General features: G+C 41.8%; 2 protein-coding genes across 3 annotated transcripts in view; both read left to right on the forward strand.

Annotated features, from left to right (window-relative positions):
- The window catches only part of LOC143782568 (cadherin-19-like), a 352,880-nt gene that overhangs the window by 120,061 nt on the left and 218,900 nt on the right, over positions 1–13,919 (forward strand). The window lies entirely within an intron of this gene.
- On the forward strand, positions 6,266–9,152 carry LOC143782567 (uncharacterized). The gene is made up of 3 exons (XM_077270122.1): positions 6,266–6,810; positions 6,904–7,063; positions 7,174–9,152. The coding sequence occupies exons 1-3, from the start codon at positions 6,696–6,698 to the stop codon at positions 8,180–8,182; spliced, it is 1,284 nt and encodes a 427-aa protein (XP_077126237.1). The 5' UTR covers positions 6,266–6,695; the 3' UTR covers positions 8,183–9,152.

Here is a 13,919-nt window from a genome sequence, read left to right on the forward strand (position 1 = left end):
TTGAAGGCCATTGTAAAACCTTCAGATTCTGCCTTTGGAGTTAGTTTATTGTGGATTTTGATGTGTATTTAGGATCATTATCCATTTGTAGAAGTCAGCCTCTTTTAAAATGCATTGTATTATAGATGGTGTTATGTTTATATCAAGAATTTGCTAAATTTGAATTTAGTCCATTCTTCCCTCTACCTGTGAAATGTTACCTGTGCCATTGGCTTCAACACAACCCCAAAGCCTGATTGATCCACCCCCATACATAATGGTTGGTGAGATGTTCTTTTCCTGAAATTCTGTGCCCTTTTTTTATCCACACATACCTTTGAAAACTATGGCCAAAAAGTTCTATTTTAATCTTATCAGTCCACTGGAGTTGCTTCCAAAATGCATCAGCCTTGTTTAGATGTTCTTTTGCATAATTCTAATGATGAATTTTCAGGTGAGGATGCAGGAGAGGTTTTCTTCTGATGACTCTTTCATGAAGGCCATATTTATGCAGGTGTCTCTGAACAGTAGAACATTGTACCACAACTCCAGAGTCTGCAAAATATTTCTGAAGATCTATTACATTCAAGCGGGAAGTTCTGATTTGTCTCTCCAGCAATCCTTCCAGCAGCTCTCACTGAAATTTTGCTTGGGCTTCCAGACCTTTTCTTGACCTCCACTGTTCCTATTACCTGCCTTTTCTAGATTACATTTCAAACTGAGGAAAGGGCATCTTGAAAATACTTTATCTTCTTATAGCCTTCTCCTGCTTTGTGGGCCTCCCCCATTTTCATTTTCAGAGTGCTAGGCAGCTGCTTAAAAGAGCCCATGGCTGTTTTTTGGCACAAGGTTAGAGGTGGCTGGGTTTTTATAAAACTGGGAAATTTGCGTCACATGGCCTTTTTTAACGATGTAATAATGATAGTGAACAAGCCACAGCCCTAACAGGCTAATTAAGATGTGAAACCTTGGTCAAAGTTATGTGAGAGCACAAATCTCCACAGGTACCCAAACTTTTTCATCTGCCCATTTAACTTTTTGTAATAAAAAAAAAAACAAAAAAACATATATATATATATATATATATATATATATATATATATATATATATATACATACAGTGGGTACGGAAAGTATTCAGACCCCATTACATTTTTCACTTTTTGTTTCATTACAGCCTATTGGTAAATTCAAAAAAGTTCAATTTGTTCACATTAATGTACAGTCTTAACTGAAAAAAAAACAGAAATGAGAAAATCTTTACAAATTTAATAGAAAAGAAAAATTACAACATGGTCATAAGTATTCAAACCTTTTGCTCATACACTCATATGTAAGTCACATGCTGTTCATTTACTTAGGATCCTCCTTGAGATGTTCTACTCCTTCATTGGAGTCCAGCTGTGTTTAATTAAACTGACAGGACTTGATATGGAAAAGCACACACCTGTCTATATAATACCTTACAGCTCACAGTGCGTGTCAGACCAAATGAGAATCATGAGGTCAAATAAATTGGCCAAGGAGCTCAGAGACAGAATTGTGGCAAGGCACAGATCTGACCAAAATTACAACAGAATTTCTGCAGCACTCAAGGTTCCTAAGAGCACAGTGGCCTCCATAATCCTTACATGGAAGAAGTTTGGGACCACCAGAAGTCTTCCTAGACTTGGCCGTCCAGCCAAACTGAGCAATTGTGGGAGAAGAGCCTTGGTGAGAGAGGTAAAGAAGAACCACAAGATCAATGTGGCTGAGCTCCAGAGATGCAGTAGGGAGATGGGAGAAAGTTCCACAAAGTCAAATATCACTCTGCAGCCCTCCACCAGTCTGGCCTTTATGGCAGAGTGGCCCAACGGAAGCCTCTCCTCAGTGCAAGACATATGAGAGCCCGCATAGAGTTTACTAAAAATCACATGAAGGACTTCCAGACTATGAGAAATAAGATTCTCTGATCTTATGAGGCAAAAATAGAAATTTTTGGTGATAATTCTAAGCGGTATCTGTGGACAAAACCAGGCACTGCTCATCACCTGCCCTTACAATCACAACAGTGAAACATGTTGGTGGCAGCATTATGCTATGGGGGTGTTTTTCAGCCTCAGGACAGGACGACTGGTTGTCACTGAAGAAAACGTGAATGCACTCAAATACAGAGATATTCTGGATGAAAACCTCTTCCAGAGTGCTCTGGACCCCAGACTTGGCTGAAGGTTCACCTTCCAACAAGACAAAGACCCTAAGCACACAGCTAAAATAACAAAGGAGTGGATTCAGAACAACTCTGTGACCATTCTTAACTGGCCCAGGCAGAGCCCTGAGCTAAACCCCACTAAGGGGTCTCTAGAGAGACCTAAAAATGGCTGACCAGCATCATTCACCATCCAACCTGATGTAACTGGAGAGGATCTGAAAGGAAGAATGGCAGAGGATCCCCAAATCCAGGTGTGAAATACTTGTTGCATCATTCCCAATACTTATGACCATGTGATATTTCAGTTTTTCATTTTTAATCAATTAAAAGAAGACTACATTTTTGTTTTTCCCAGTCAAGATGGTTTACAGCGTGTACATTAATGAGAAAACATGAACTTTTTTGAAATTACAGTATATATATATATATATATATATATATATATATATATAGAGAGAGAGAGAGAGAGAGTATATGCATATATATATATAGATAATGTAGATTAGTCCGAGGCCCCAAGGATAATTTGCCAAAAATAATTTTATTTGACCAAGCATACAGTAAACCAACGTTTCGGCCAAAATAGGCCTTTGTCAAGGCGATAATCTACAAGCATAATAGAAAAGTAACAATCAATATACATATTAAGAAGCAAGGAAAACATATATACATAACTTTATCATTTATCAGGAGGACAATGAGTAAGTAACATACCAAAACCAATAATTCAAATTTAATAGCTCTTTTTATTTACTGCCATAAAAATTAAACATAAATACATAGGTCTTTAGTACAAAAATCATGTGAATCACTCTAAAGTGTTAAATTTGACACAGGGTGGAGTATGTCAGACTGAAAATAAATACTAGACGAGCAATGAGGGATCATCACATTGCTTATATGCTAGGTGCCTGTATGATCACCATGATAGGTATATTACTGCCTACAAGCAGGCGCCCCCTGAGGAAGCGACATACCTTTTACGCGAAACGCGCGTTGGGGATTCTGACGCAGGCTGGAGAAGGACGTCTGACCTTACTATGGGTAAATTAAGCTGTCCTTTTTGTATATGAATAAGGGATTAAGCTGTTTGCAGCATATGGTGTGGATACTGTGTTAGAAATGGGAATGACTATAACTGCAACTGGCAATTTACTCTCTTCAGTTATCCACAGCATATGGTGTGAGTGCGGCAATATGAGTGGGAGGGAATATGCTTGTAGGCAGTAATATACCTATCATGGTGATCATACAGGCACCTAGCATATAAGCAATGTGATGATCCCTCATTGCTCGTTTAGTATTTATTTTCAGTCTGACATACTCCACCCTGTGTCACATTTAACACTTTAGAGTGATTCACATGATTTTTGTACTAAAGACCTATGTATTTATGTTTAATTTTTATGGCAGTAAATAAAAAGAGCTATTAAATTTGAATTATTGGTTTTGGTATGTTACTAAGGCTACTTTCACACTAGCGTTAACTGCATTACGTTTCAAAACGTCTTTTTTCAGAAAAAACGCATCCAGCAAAACTTTTTGCTGGATGCGTTTTTTTCCCATAGACTTGTATTGGCGACGTATGGCGACGGATTGGCATACGTCGTGTACGTTTTACGACGGATGCGTCGAAATTTGGCGACACGTCGTCTCAAAAAAACGTAGATTGTAACGTTTTTTGTCTCCGCCTAAAAAACGTGTCGCGACGCATCCTGCGGCATACGTCGTTGGCTGCAATGGAAGCCTATGAGCGACGGATGCGTCGGGACACGTCGTACGACGCAATACAGCGCTGCAATACGTTTTTTTTACACTGAGCATGCTCAGAAGAAGTATTTTGTTGCCAATTGGTCAGACACCCCCAAATCTATATAAACCTGGCCTGGGCCTTCAACCCCACATATGCCAGCAAGAGCCAGAGAGAAGACTGCCAGCAAGAGCCAGAGAGAAGACTGCCAGCAAGAGCCCAGCCAGCAACAGGACCCCAGCCAGCCACAGGAGCCAGCCACCATAGAGCCAGCCACAGGAGACAGACATAGGACCCCAGCCAGCCACAAGACCCGAGCCAGCCACAGGACTCCAGCCACAGGAGCCAGCCACCATAGAGCCAGTGTGAGTATTGCAATTTTTGTGTGCATCTGTGTGCCTGTGCATTTGTGTGTGTATATGAGGTACTGACTACAGAAAGAGCTTAAAACCTGAAGAGAACCTGAGGCCTGCCATCGTCCTGCACCAGCCAGTGCCATGCTAGAGTCCAGATGCAGCCTGATTCCAGCCACTGTGAAGACCTGCTGCTTCAGCCAAAGGATTGTCAGCCTTTTGTATGTGTGTGTGTGTGTATGCGTCTTCTGATTGGGTTCACCTTTCTGCCTTTGTTGTACATATGTGTATTTGCATAAAGCTATGTGCGTGCATGTGTATGTGTGTATTTTTTTTACGGCTGTGTGATTTTGTATCATGTGCCTGCACCATATTATGCCTTTGCCAATTTTATGCCTGTTCATGTGGGAGGGTATGTGTCCATGTGCAGGATTGCATCAGGATGTGGTCAGGATTTTCCATCAGTATTTGTACGCCAAAATCAGGAGTGGGTGATAAAATCAAAAGTGTGCCTGTTTTCCTATTATACTTTACCTAATTTTTACACTCCTGGTTTTGGCTTACAAATACTGATGGGAAATCCTGACCAAATTCTGATGCAATCCGGAATGTGGAAACATACCATGCATGTTTTTTGTGTACGTCTTGTTGATTGCATGTGCATTTGTCCATGCTGTAATTGGTTATTTGCCTTTTTCTGATGTATGGACTGTATAGTGGTCTGTGCAGCATGTGGTTTAAATGTGTTTTTTTTTTTTTTTTTAAATCTGATGTGTTTTTTAAAAAAGTCTAGCGGTCTGCAGCTTGTGGTTTGAATGTGTGAGTGTGGGGTTTTTCTATTTAATAAAAGTGTTGATTTTATTTTAATTACTGTTATAACCATTAGCAGTTGAAGTACTTGTATTTAAAATAAAGAGCATGTCAGCTCCTAATTGTGATTTTTAAAAAAAGAGAGAAAAAAAATAATAATAATAAAATGTGTTTTAAAAAAATGTCCGTAGTATTATTTCATAAAGGTAAATTTAAAACTGGTGTATGTACCAATGGTTACACATGCAATACAGGGTTGGTTGAGGGCTCATTTTTTTAATAAAGGTTAACTTGTAAAGTTTTTTTTTTTTTTTGGGGGGGGGGGGGAGGTTATTTTTTTTAAATAAAATGTGTCAAATATATTTTTTCATAGTGTTAACATTTTAAAATTTTATTTTTTGGGACATGGAAATGAATGGTATAACGTGCAACTTTTTGGGGTTTTTTTTTGTTCACCTGTATGAACATTTCTGACATCATTTCAGTAGGGTGTTTATCATTGAACATTACCTAGTTCAGGGGGTGGTCTAACTATAGATCCATTATACATATTAACAGATAAACCAGGACCGCAGCCACAGCCGCTGCCCACTAGGACCACAGCCGCTGTCCACCAGGACCACAGCCGCTGCCCACCAGGACCACAGCTAAGTGTTAGAAGTAAGTTTTGAAGACCCACAATCTGCTACTTCAATGTGTCGAGCAGATTGCAAGTGTCTCTTTAACTTACAGAAACACCAGGACCACAGCCGCTGCCCACCAGGACCACAGCCGCTGCCCACCAGGACCACAGCCGCTGCCCACCAGGACCACAGCCGCTGCCCACCAGGACCACAGCTAAGTGTTAGAAGTAAGTTTTGAAGACCCACAATCTGCTACTTCAATGTGTCGAGCAGATTGCAAGTGTCTCTTTAACTTACAGAAACACCAGGACCACAGCCGCTGCCCACCAGGACCACAGCCGCTGCCCACCAGGACCACAAAACAATGTCCTCTTCTGACAGCCCTCCTCCACAGCAACAGCGTGTATCGGTAAAAGTTAACGCAAAAAATGGGTTTATTTTTTTTTGGTTTTTTAAAATTACATTTTGATGTCTAACCACATGCATAAATTATGTTTCAACAGGAAGCTGAATCAGATGAGGAGCTGTCAGAAGGGGGCGAGACGGGTGGAGAGATGCTAGTGGAGGAGGAACCAAGTGTAAGTAGTGGTGAAACAGTTTTTTCGCACATCACACTGCACCATACACAAAACAGATTTTCATACATAACTAAACACAGAAAATATATGCCTACATTACTGAGAATTTGTTTCCTTTATTTCAGGCTGCTGCTGCTGCTGCTCCTGCTGCTGCCGCTGAAGGCTCTCCCAGACACTCCCAGAGTCGGCGGACTCGTCGCCGCGGTCAGCCATCAGTGAGTTGTTTTTTTTTGGGAGGGGTATTCTATTGGTACTTTAGTGTTTCAGTGTACTAATTTGTTTGTTTTCCTTTTTTTTTTTTTGGCACAGGCTTCACAGCGTGCTCCCGCAGAAGAGGATGATGATGATGATGACGACATTGATATTGAGAATCTCATCGAGGAGGTTCGCGAGCGGGAGCCGCTGTGGAACATGGCTGACCGCAGGCATGCTGATACCGGTGTCACCCGTCGGCTCTGGGACGAAGTGTGTCGCAACCTGTTTCCAAGGCGGGAGAGCCTTCATCCTCAGCAGCAGAGCAAACTAGGTAAGTATTCACTTTCCAGTGATGTTTTGAGCTGACTGTAATGTATTGCATTTACCAATTTTTTGTTTTTTCTTTTGATTCTTGTCTTCACAGTTGGAAAGATTAGGAAGCGGTGGCGGTCACTGAGGGATCGCTTTAAGAGGGAATTCAACGATGAGATGAAGGCCCCGAGTGGCTCTGCAGGAAGGAAGAGGAGCAAATATAAATATGGCCAGGCCCTCTCCTTCCTGAGGCGAACCATGCTAAGCAGAGTGTAAGTATTCTACAGCCCACTAATAACCATGTTAACCTGTCTACTTAGTTTGCTTTCAGTCAGGGCTTTTTCATTCCAATGTATTAATTTTTTTTTTTTTTCTTTCACAGCACCTTCTCCAGCCACCGGGCGCCTGCATCTTCCTCTGCGCCCTCTGGAGCGATCCCTCCTGAGTCCGCCACTGAGGGCCACGTCGGTAGGCCCCACACCTCTGTCCCCTCCTCTGACCCCTCTGTCCCCTCCTCTGACCCCTCTACTTCATCCGCCCCAAGCAGTGGAGCATTATTGCAGGCTTCATTGCTCGCATCTGATGCTGAACAGTTAGCGTTCCCTTTACCCCACCCCTCTGATCCTGCCACCTCGACACCACCATTAGGTTCGTGGCGGCAGCGACAGAGGGGTCAGGAAAGGAGCTATGCTCCTGAGTTCTTACACCTGAATGCATCCTTCCAAGGCTCTTTCAAAATTTTGGGAGAGCAAGTGACTGCTGGTTTCAACATGGTGCAGTCACGCATCAGTGAAACAAGCCGTGAAACCAGCAGTCGCTTGGATAGGCTGCATTCAGCTGTAAGTCCCGATCCGGCCAATCTTTTTTTCCAATCCATGCTCATGAGCATGGAGAAGCTTTCTTTTGAGCAACAGATGCGGGTAATGAATACCTGCCATAATGCTGCACTGCAGGCCATTAATGAATCGACCCACACACCTCCCCACACCTCCACTCCAATTCCACCCCAGGCCCCATTTCCACACCATACCCCCCATTACCAAACCCAGCCCCAATACCCACACCAGCACCATTACCAAACCCAGCTCCAATCCCCACACCAGCACCATTACCAAACCCCACGCCAGTCCCACTACCCTACCCAGTCACAATACCCGACCCAGTCCCCACAACAATCCCGGCCCCCAGACCAAATTACTTCCCCAATGTTTTCCTTACTCAACTTTTCTCTTCCCCCTACCCCAACACCACCCCCCTCTGGTCAGCCTCTTGGTTTAACCCCCCCTTCCACTGCACCCCAAACAAGTAGGGTTTCCCCACCTATCGACGTGGTCCAACCTTCCTGCCCCTCCTCCTCTCATATCTCCACCCAACACTTTGAAAATTTGTAAAGTGTTATTAATGTAAATAATATTATAAAAAATGTTCAAATTTTTCAAAAAAAAAGTTGGAAAATAAAAATATATTTTTTTTGCAAAACAAAAAAAAAAAGAGATAAAATAAATTTCTGATTACAATTCTACTCTTTGTGTGTGTGTGTGGATTTAATAAGGTAATATAATAAAAAAAGGTTTAATAAAAACAAACACCAGACATGTAAAAGGTATAACATAATGGTTTTACTAGCAAGAAAACCACGCTTTTGGGCCTTTTTTTTGGGGGGGGGCTGAAACACTTTTTTTACATAAAAAAAAACACATGGGAAACAGGTTACACATGGGAAACAGGTTACACATGGGAAACAGGTTACACAATCATGTCTTGCCACGGGATCCGCCCGACAGGTGAGACAAAATAATCGGCAAACTGGTCCCTCATCCTTGTAACTGAACTTGTAGAGCGAACCGAGCTGCTGCGGTAGTCCCACAAGGTGGTCTCCAACTCTTCATCATCCAAAGAAACGGGCTCCTTTGACAGGACAAAGTTGTGGAGCACCACACAGGCTTTAACTACCTCGTCTATAGTTGTTGTTTTCAGCTTGATAGCCGTCAGCAGAACTCGCCACTTCGCCGTCAATATGCCAAAGGAACACTCCACTACTCTTCGTGCTCTAGTAAGCCGGTAATTAAAGACCCGCTTGGTATGGTTTAAGTTCCGGCTACTGTACGGTTTCAGTAGGTGCGGCGACAGTTGAAAGGCTTCATCACCTACAAAAACATATTCCAGGGCTGGGTCATTTGTTCCTGGCAGTGGTGTGGCTGGCGGGAAATCGTAGGTCTCTCCATAAAGGCAACGACCCATCGGAGTTTTTAAGAACTTGCGAATCGTTGGACCGTCCATATGCTCCGATGTCCACGGCAAGGAACCTGCAGTTGGCGTCTGCAATAGCCATAAGGACGATGGAGAAATACTTCTTATAATTATAATACTCCGATCCTGTTCCTGCCGGTTTCGCAATCCTTATATGTTTCCCGTCAACTGCACCCACACAATTAGGGAAATTGCAAATTTGCAGAAACTCTTCAGCACTTCGCAACCAGATTTCCATGGATGGTTGGGGGATATACTCTGGTTGCAAAGTGGTCCAAACAGCCCGACATGTGTCCTTCACTATTCCAGAGATAGTTGAAATGCCCAGCCTGAACTGATAATGGAGCGAAGTCATAGATTCACCCGTAGCTAGGAAACTTTAAAAAAAAAATAAAAAATGTTAGAAAAAATTGCACAGACCAACAAGTTTTAATATGGCACTGTTATTTTTTTTTTAAGGACGGGACACCCAATAAAACCAGCATGAAACCAGTGTAAAAAAACTGTGGAATGTCCGCCAAGAAAACCCAAATTACATGCTGCAGAAAATAGTGCGCAATATGGCAGCGCAGTATTGTCTGCAGCGTGTAATATAACATTCGAAATGAGCAATGAGAGAAAAAAAGCAGTTGCATGTCATCAAACCCAAAAAACAAAACAAAAAAAAAAATGCAGAAAATGCAACGCAATATTTCAGCGCAGTATTTTCTGCAGTCTGTTATCTAACATTCAATATCAGCAATGACATTTAAATAAAGCAGTGGAATGTCCGCCAAGAAAACCAAAACTACATGCTGCAGAAAATAGTGCGCAATATGGCAGCGCAGTATTGTCTGCAGCGTGTAATATAACATTCAAAATGACCAATGACAGAAAAAAAGCAGTTGCATGTCATCAAACCCAAAAAACCCCCCCCCCAAAAAAAATGCAGAAAAACATTCAATATCAGCAATGACATTTAAATAAAGCAGTGGAATGTCCGCCAAGAAAACCAAAACTACATGCTGCAGAAAATAGTGCGCAATATGGCAGCGCAGTATTGTCTGCAGCGTGTAATATAACATTCAAAATGACCAATGACAGAAAAAAAGCAGTTGCATGTCATCAAACCCAAAAAACCCCCCCCCAAAAAAAAAATGCAGAAAAACATTCAATATCAGCAATGACATTTAAATAAAGCAGTGGAATGTTCGCCAAGAAAACCAAAACTACATGCTGCAGAAAATAGTGCGCAATATGGCAGCGCAGTATTGTCTGCAGCGTGTAATATAACATTCAAAATGACCAATGACAGAAAAAAAGCAGTTGCATGTCATCAAACCCAAAAAACCCCCCCCCAAAAAAAAAATGCAGAAAAACATTCAATATCAGCAATGACATTTAAATAAAGCAGTGGAATGTCCGCCAAGAAAACCAAAACTACATGCTGCAGAAAATAGTGCGCAATATGGCAGCGCAGTATTGTCTGCAGCGTGTAATATAACATCCAATATCAGCAATGAAATAAAAAAAAGAGGCTTACCGCAGGGTCACCATCAGCCGCTCCGCCGGTGTGATGGCAAGCCTCATCCTTGTATCCTGTCTTCGGATGACATCCTCCATTTTTGCAAGCAAAAAATCGAAATGTTCAATCCTCATCCGCACGTAGTTGTGGAATTTGTGTGGATTGTGCCGCAACTCCAGGTAGAGAGTGGACTGGACACCCCGGGTCATCCGTAGTTGATTAATCGGATGAATCCACAGTCGTCTCCGTCTCCGTTGCTGCAGAAGCATCCTACGCCTTTCCGCTGCCGCCTCCTTCTCCCGCACTATGATATCCAGGCGATTCGTCTCAAAGATAACGTCGGTAACCAAACTAGCAATCCTCACAAGAACACCTTCCATCGCTGCCACAAAACTAAAACCCACAAAGATGGGCTGTAAATACAGTACTATATAGTTTTTCAAATTTTCCAGTAGCCAATCAAATTTTGGGAGCCTCCCCTTTTAAAAATGGATCCGTCGGAAAAACGGATACAACGGATGGTAAAACGTATGCAACGTATGCAACGCATCCAGTATTTTCGACGGAAACGTTTAGCGGATTTGCGACGGATCCGTCGAAATGCTGGATGCGTGGCATACGTTTGTCACCGTTTTTCACTTTTTTGACGCATCCGTTTTTTCGGCAAAAAAACGGATTTGCGACGTTATGCAGTAAACGCTAGTGTGAAACTAGCCTTACTCATTGTCCTCCTGATAAATGATAAGCTTATGAGTTGTTATACCTACATGGGTCCGTGGTAATTTCTGGTGTCGTATAGAATATATACATAACTGTATGATTATATTGGTAAAAAAAAGAAGAACAAATCAGAAGTGTCCATGTGAAGTGGTCCAATGATATACCATACTGACTTATTAACATATAAGGGATACATAAATCTCATAGGTAAAATTTAACCTAGTGGCCATATACAGAAAATCACATCGATAATGGAAAAAAAAGGGGGAGAAAAAAACATTATACACGGCAATCATGTGATTACCATATACCCATAATCAATATTACCCACATAAGGGTTATTTGTCAGTAATGACAAAGAAAGACCATATTTAGACAGTCCAAGGTAAAATGGGGAGAAATAGAAAGACCACCAAAGAGTGCAATCATTACCTGTATGGTGGTACAAGAGAAAAAAGGAGCTGAAATGAGAAATAGAGGTAAAATGTGTAAGCATAATTGCCATAACCAGAGCTAAATAGTCAAGAAATACAAAACATGCAAAAAAACCATACCTGGAGAAAGAGAGGTGTGCGGGATCCCGAGATACAGCCGCAGTGTGGAAACGGTGTGCCTTGTGATCGTCATGGCGCAATTTATATTGAAGTATTACCGGAACTAGCGCTGAAACCGGAAGAAGGGCACAATCCTAAAGGATATAGCGGGCGTGCAAACTGATATGGAGACGCGTGCGCAGAATGAACAACCCGACGGAAATGGGGCAAGGTAACTGGAAGAAGGACCAAAAGGACTTAAAAAAGTTATAGCGCAAGCGCAAACGAGTCAGAATGCGCAGGTGTAGTATATAACTATTGCCGGAGGTGAGGCAAAAAATACCTGCTATACAAAAACGTTATTAGAGCGGTATGAAAAGAAGACACAAATAGTGTCTCATAAGTCTTGTGTATATATGAGCTGTCGCCGCAATAGTATAAGGGCTACCATATCTAAAAAAGAAAACAATGGTGGCTAGTGGAGTAATTGTTTTCTTTTTTAGATATGGTAGCCCTTATACTATTGCGGCGACAGCTCATATATAGGGCTGAGCGACTTTTATTTTTATAGGATCGGGTCGGGTTTCACGAAACCCGACTTTCTCAAAAGTCAAAAGTCGGGTCGAGTGAAATCGGCCGATCCTACAAAAAAGTCGGGGTCGGGGTCGGCCGAAACACGAAACCCAATGCAGTGCAATGGGATACTATGGTTCCCAGGGTCTGAAGGAGAGGAAACTCTCCTTCAGGCCCTGGGATCCATATTAATGGTTAAAATAAAGAATCAAAATAAAAAATATTGATATACTCACCCTCGGACGCGCCGACGTCACCGCAGGTCATTCACGCGCTCATTCTTAGGAAGGAAGCCTGCCGGTTAGTACCAGGTTGCGTCCGAGGGTGAGTATATCAATATTTTTTATTTTGATTCTTTATTTAACACTTAAATATGGATTCCGATACCGATTCCCGATATCGCAAACATATCGGAACTCGGTATCGGAATTCCGATACCAGATTCAGAAGATCGCCGACCTCATGGCCGACCCCACATAGGGTTTCATGAAACCCGACTTTGCCAAAAGTCGGCGACTTCTGAAAATGGCCGACCCGTTTCGCTCAACCCTACTCATATATACACAAGACTTATGAGACACTATTTGTGTCTTCTTTTCATACCGCTCTAATAACGTTTTTGTATAACAGGTATTTTTTGCCTCACCTCCGGCAATAGTTATATACTACACCTGCGCATTCTGACTTGTTTGCGCTTGTGCTATAACTTTTTAAAGTCCTTTTGGTCCTTCTTACGGTTACCTTGCCCCATTTCCGTCGGGTTGTTCATTCTGCGCACGCGTCTCCATATCAGTTCGCATGCCCGCTATATCCTTTAGGATTGTGCCCTTCTTCCGGTTTCAGTGCTACTTCCAGTAATACTTCAATATAAATTGCGCCATGACGATCACAAGGCACACCGTTTCCACACTGCGGCTGTATCTCGGGATCCCGCACACCTCTCTTTCTCCAGGTATGGTTTTTTGCATGTTTTGTATTTCTTGACTATTTAACTCTGGTTATGGCAATTATGCTTACACATTTTACCTCTATTTCTCATTTCAGCTCCTTTTTTCTCTTGTACCACCATACAGGTAATGATGGCACTCTTTGGTGGTCTTTCTATTTCTCCCCATTTTACCTTGGACTGTCTAAATATGGTCTTTCTTTGTCATTACTGACTAATAACCCTTATGTGGGTAATATTGATTATGGGTATATGGTAATCACATGATTGCCGTGTATAATGTTTTTTTCTCCCCCTTTTTTTTCCATTATCGATGTGATTTTCTGTATATGGCCACTAGGTTAAATTTTACCTATGAGATTTATGTATCTCTTATATGTTAATAAGTCAGTATGGTATATCATTGGACCACTTCACATGGACACTTCTGATTTGTTCTTCTTTTCTTGACCAATATAATCATACAGTTGTGTATATATGTTTTCCTTGCTTCTTAATATGTATATTGATTGTTACTTTTCTATTATGCTTGTAGATAACAAGACAAAAGCCTATCTTGGCCGAAACGTTGGTTTACTGTATGCTTGGTCAAATAAAATTAT

Source organism: Ranitomeya variabilis, chromosome 6, assembly GCF_051348905.1.
Source record: "Ranitomeya variabilis isolate aRanVar5 chromosome 6, aRanVar5.hap1, whole genome shotgun sequence".
Taxonomy (NCBI): domain Eukaryota; kingdom Metazoa; phylum Chordata; class Amphibia; order Anura; family Dendrobatidae; genus Ranitomeya; species Ranitomeya variabilis.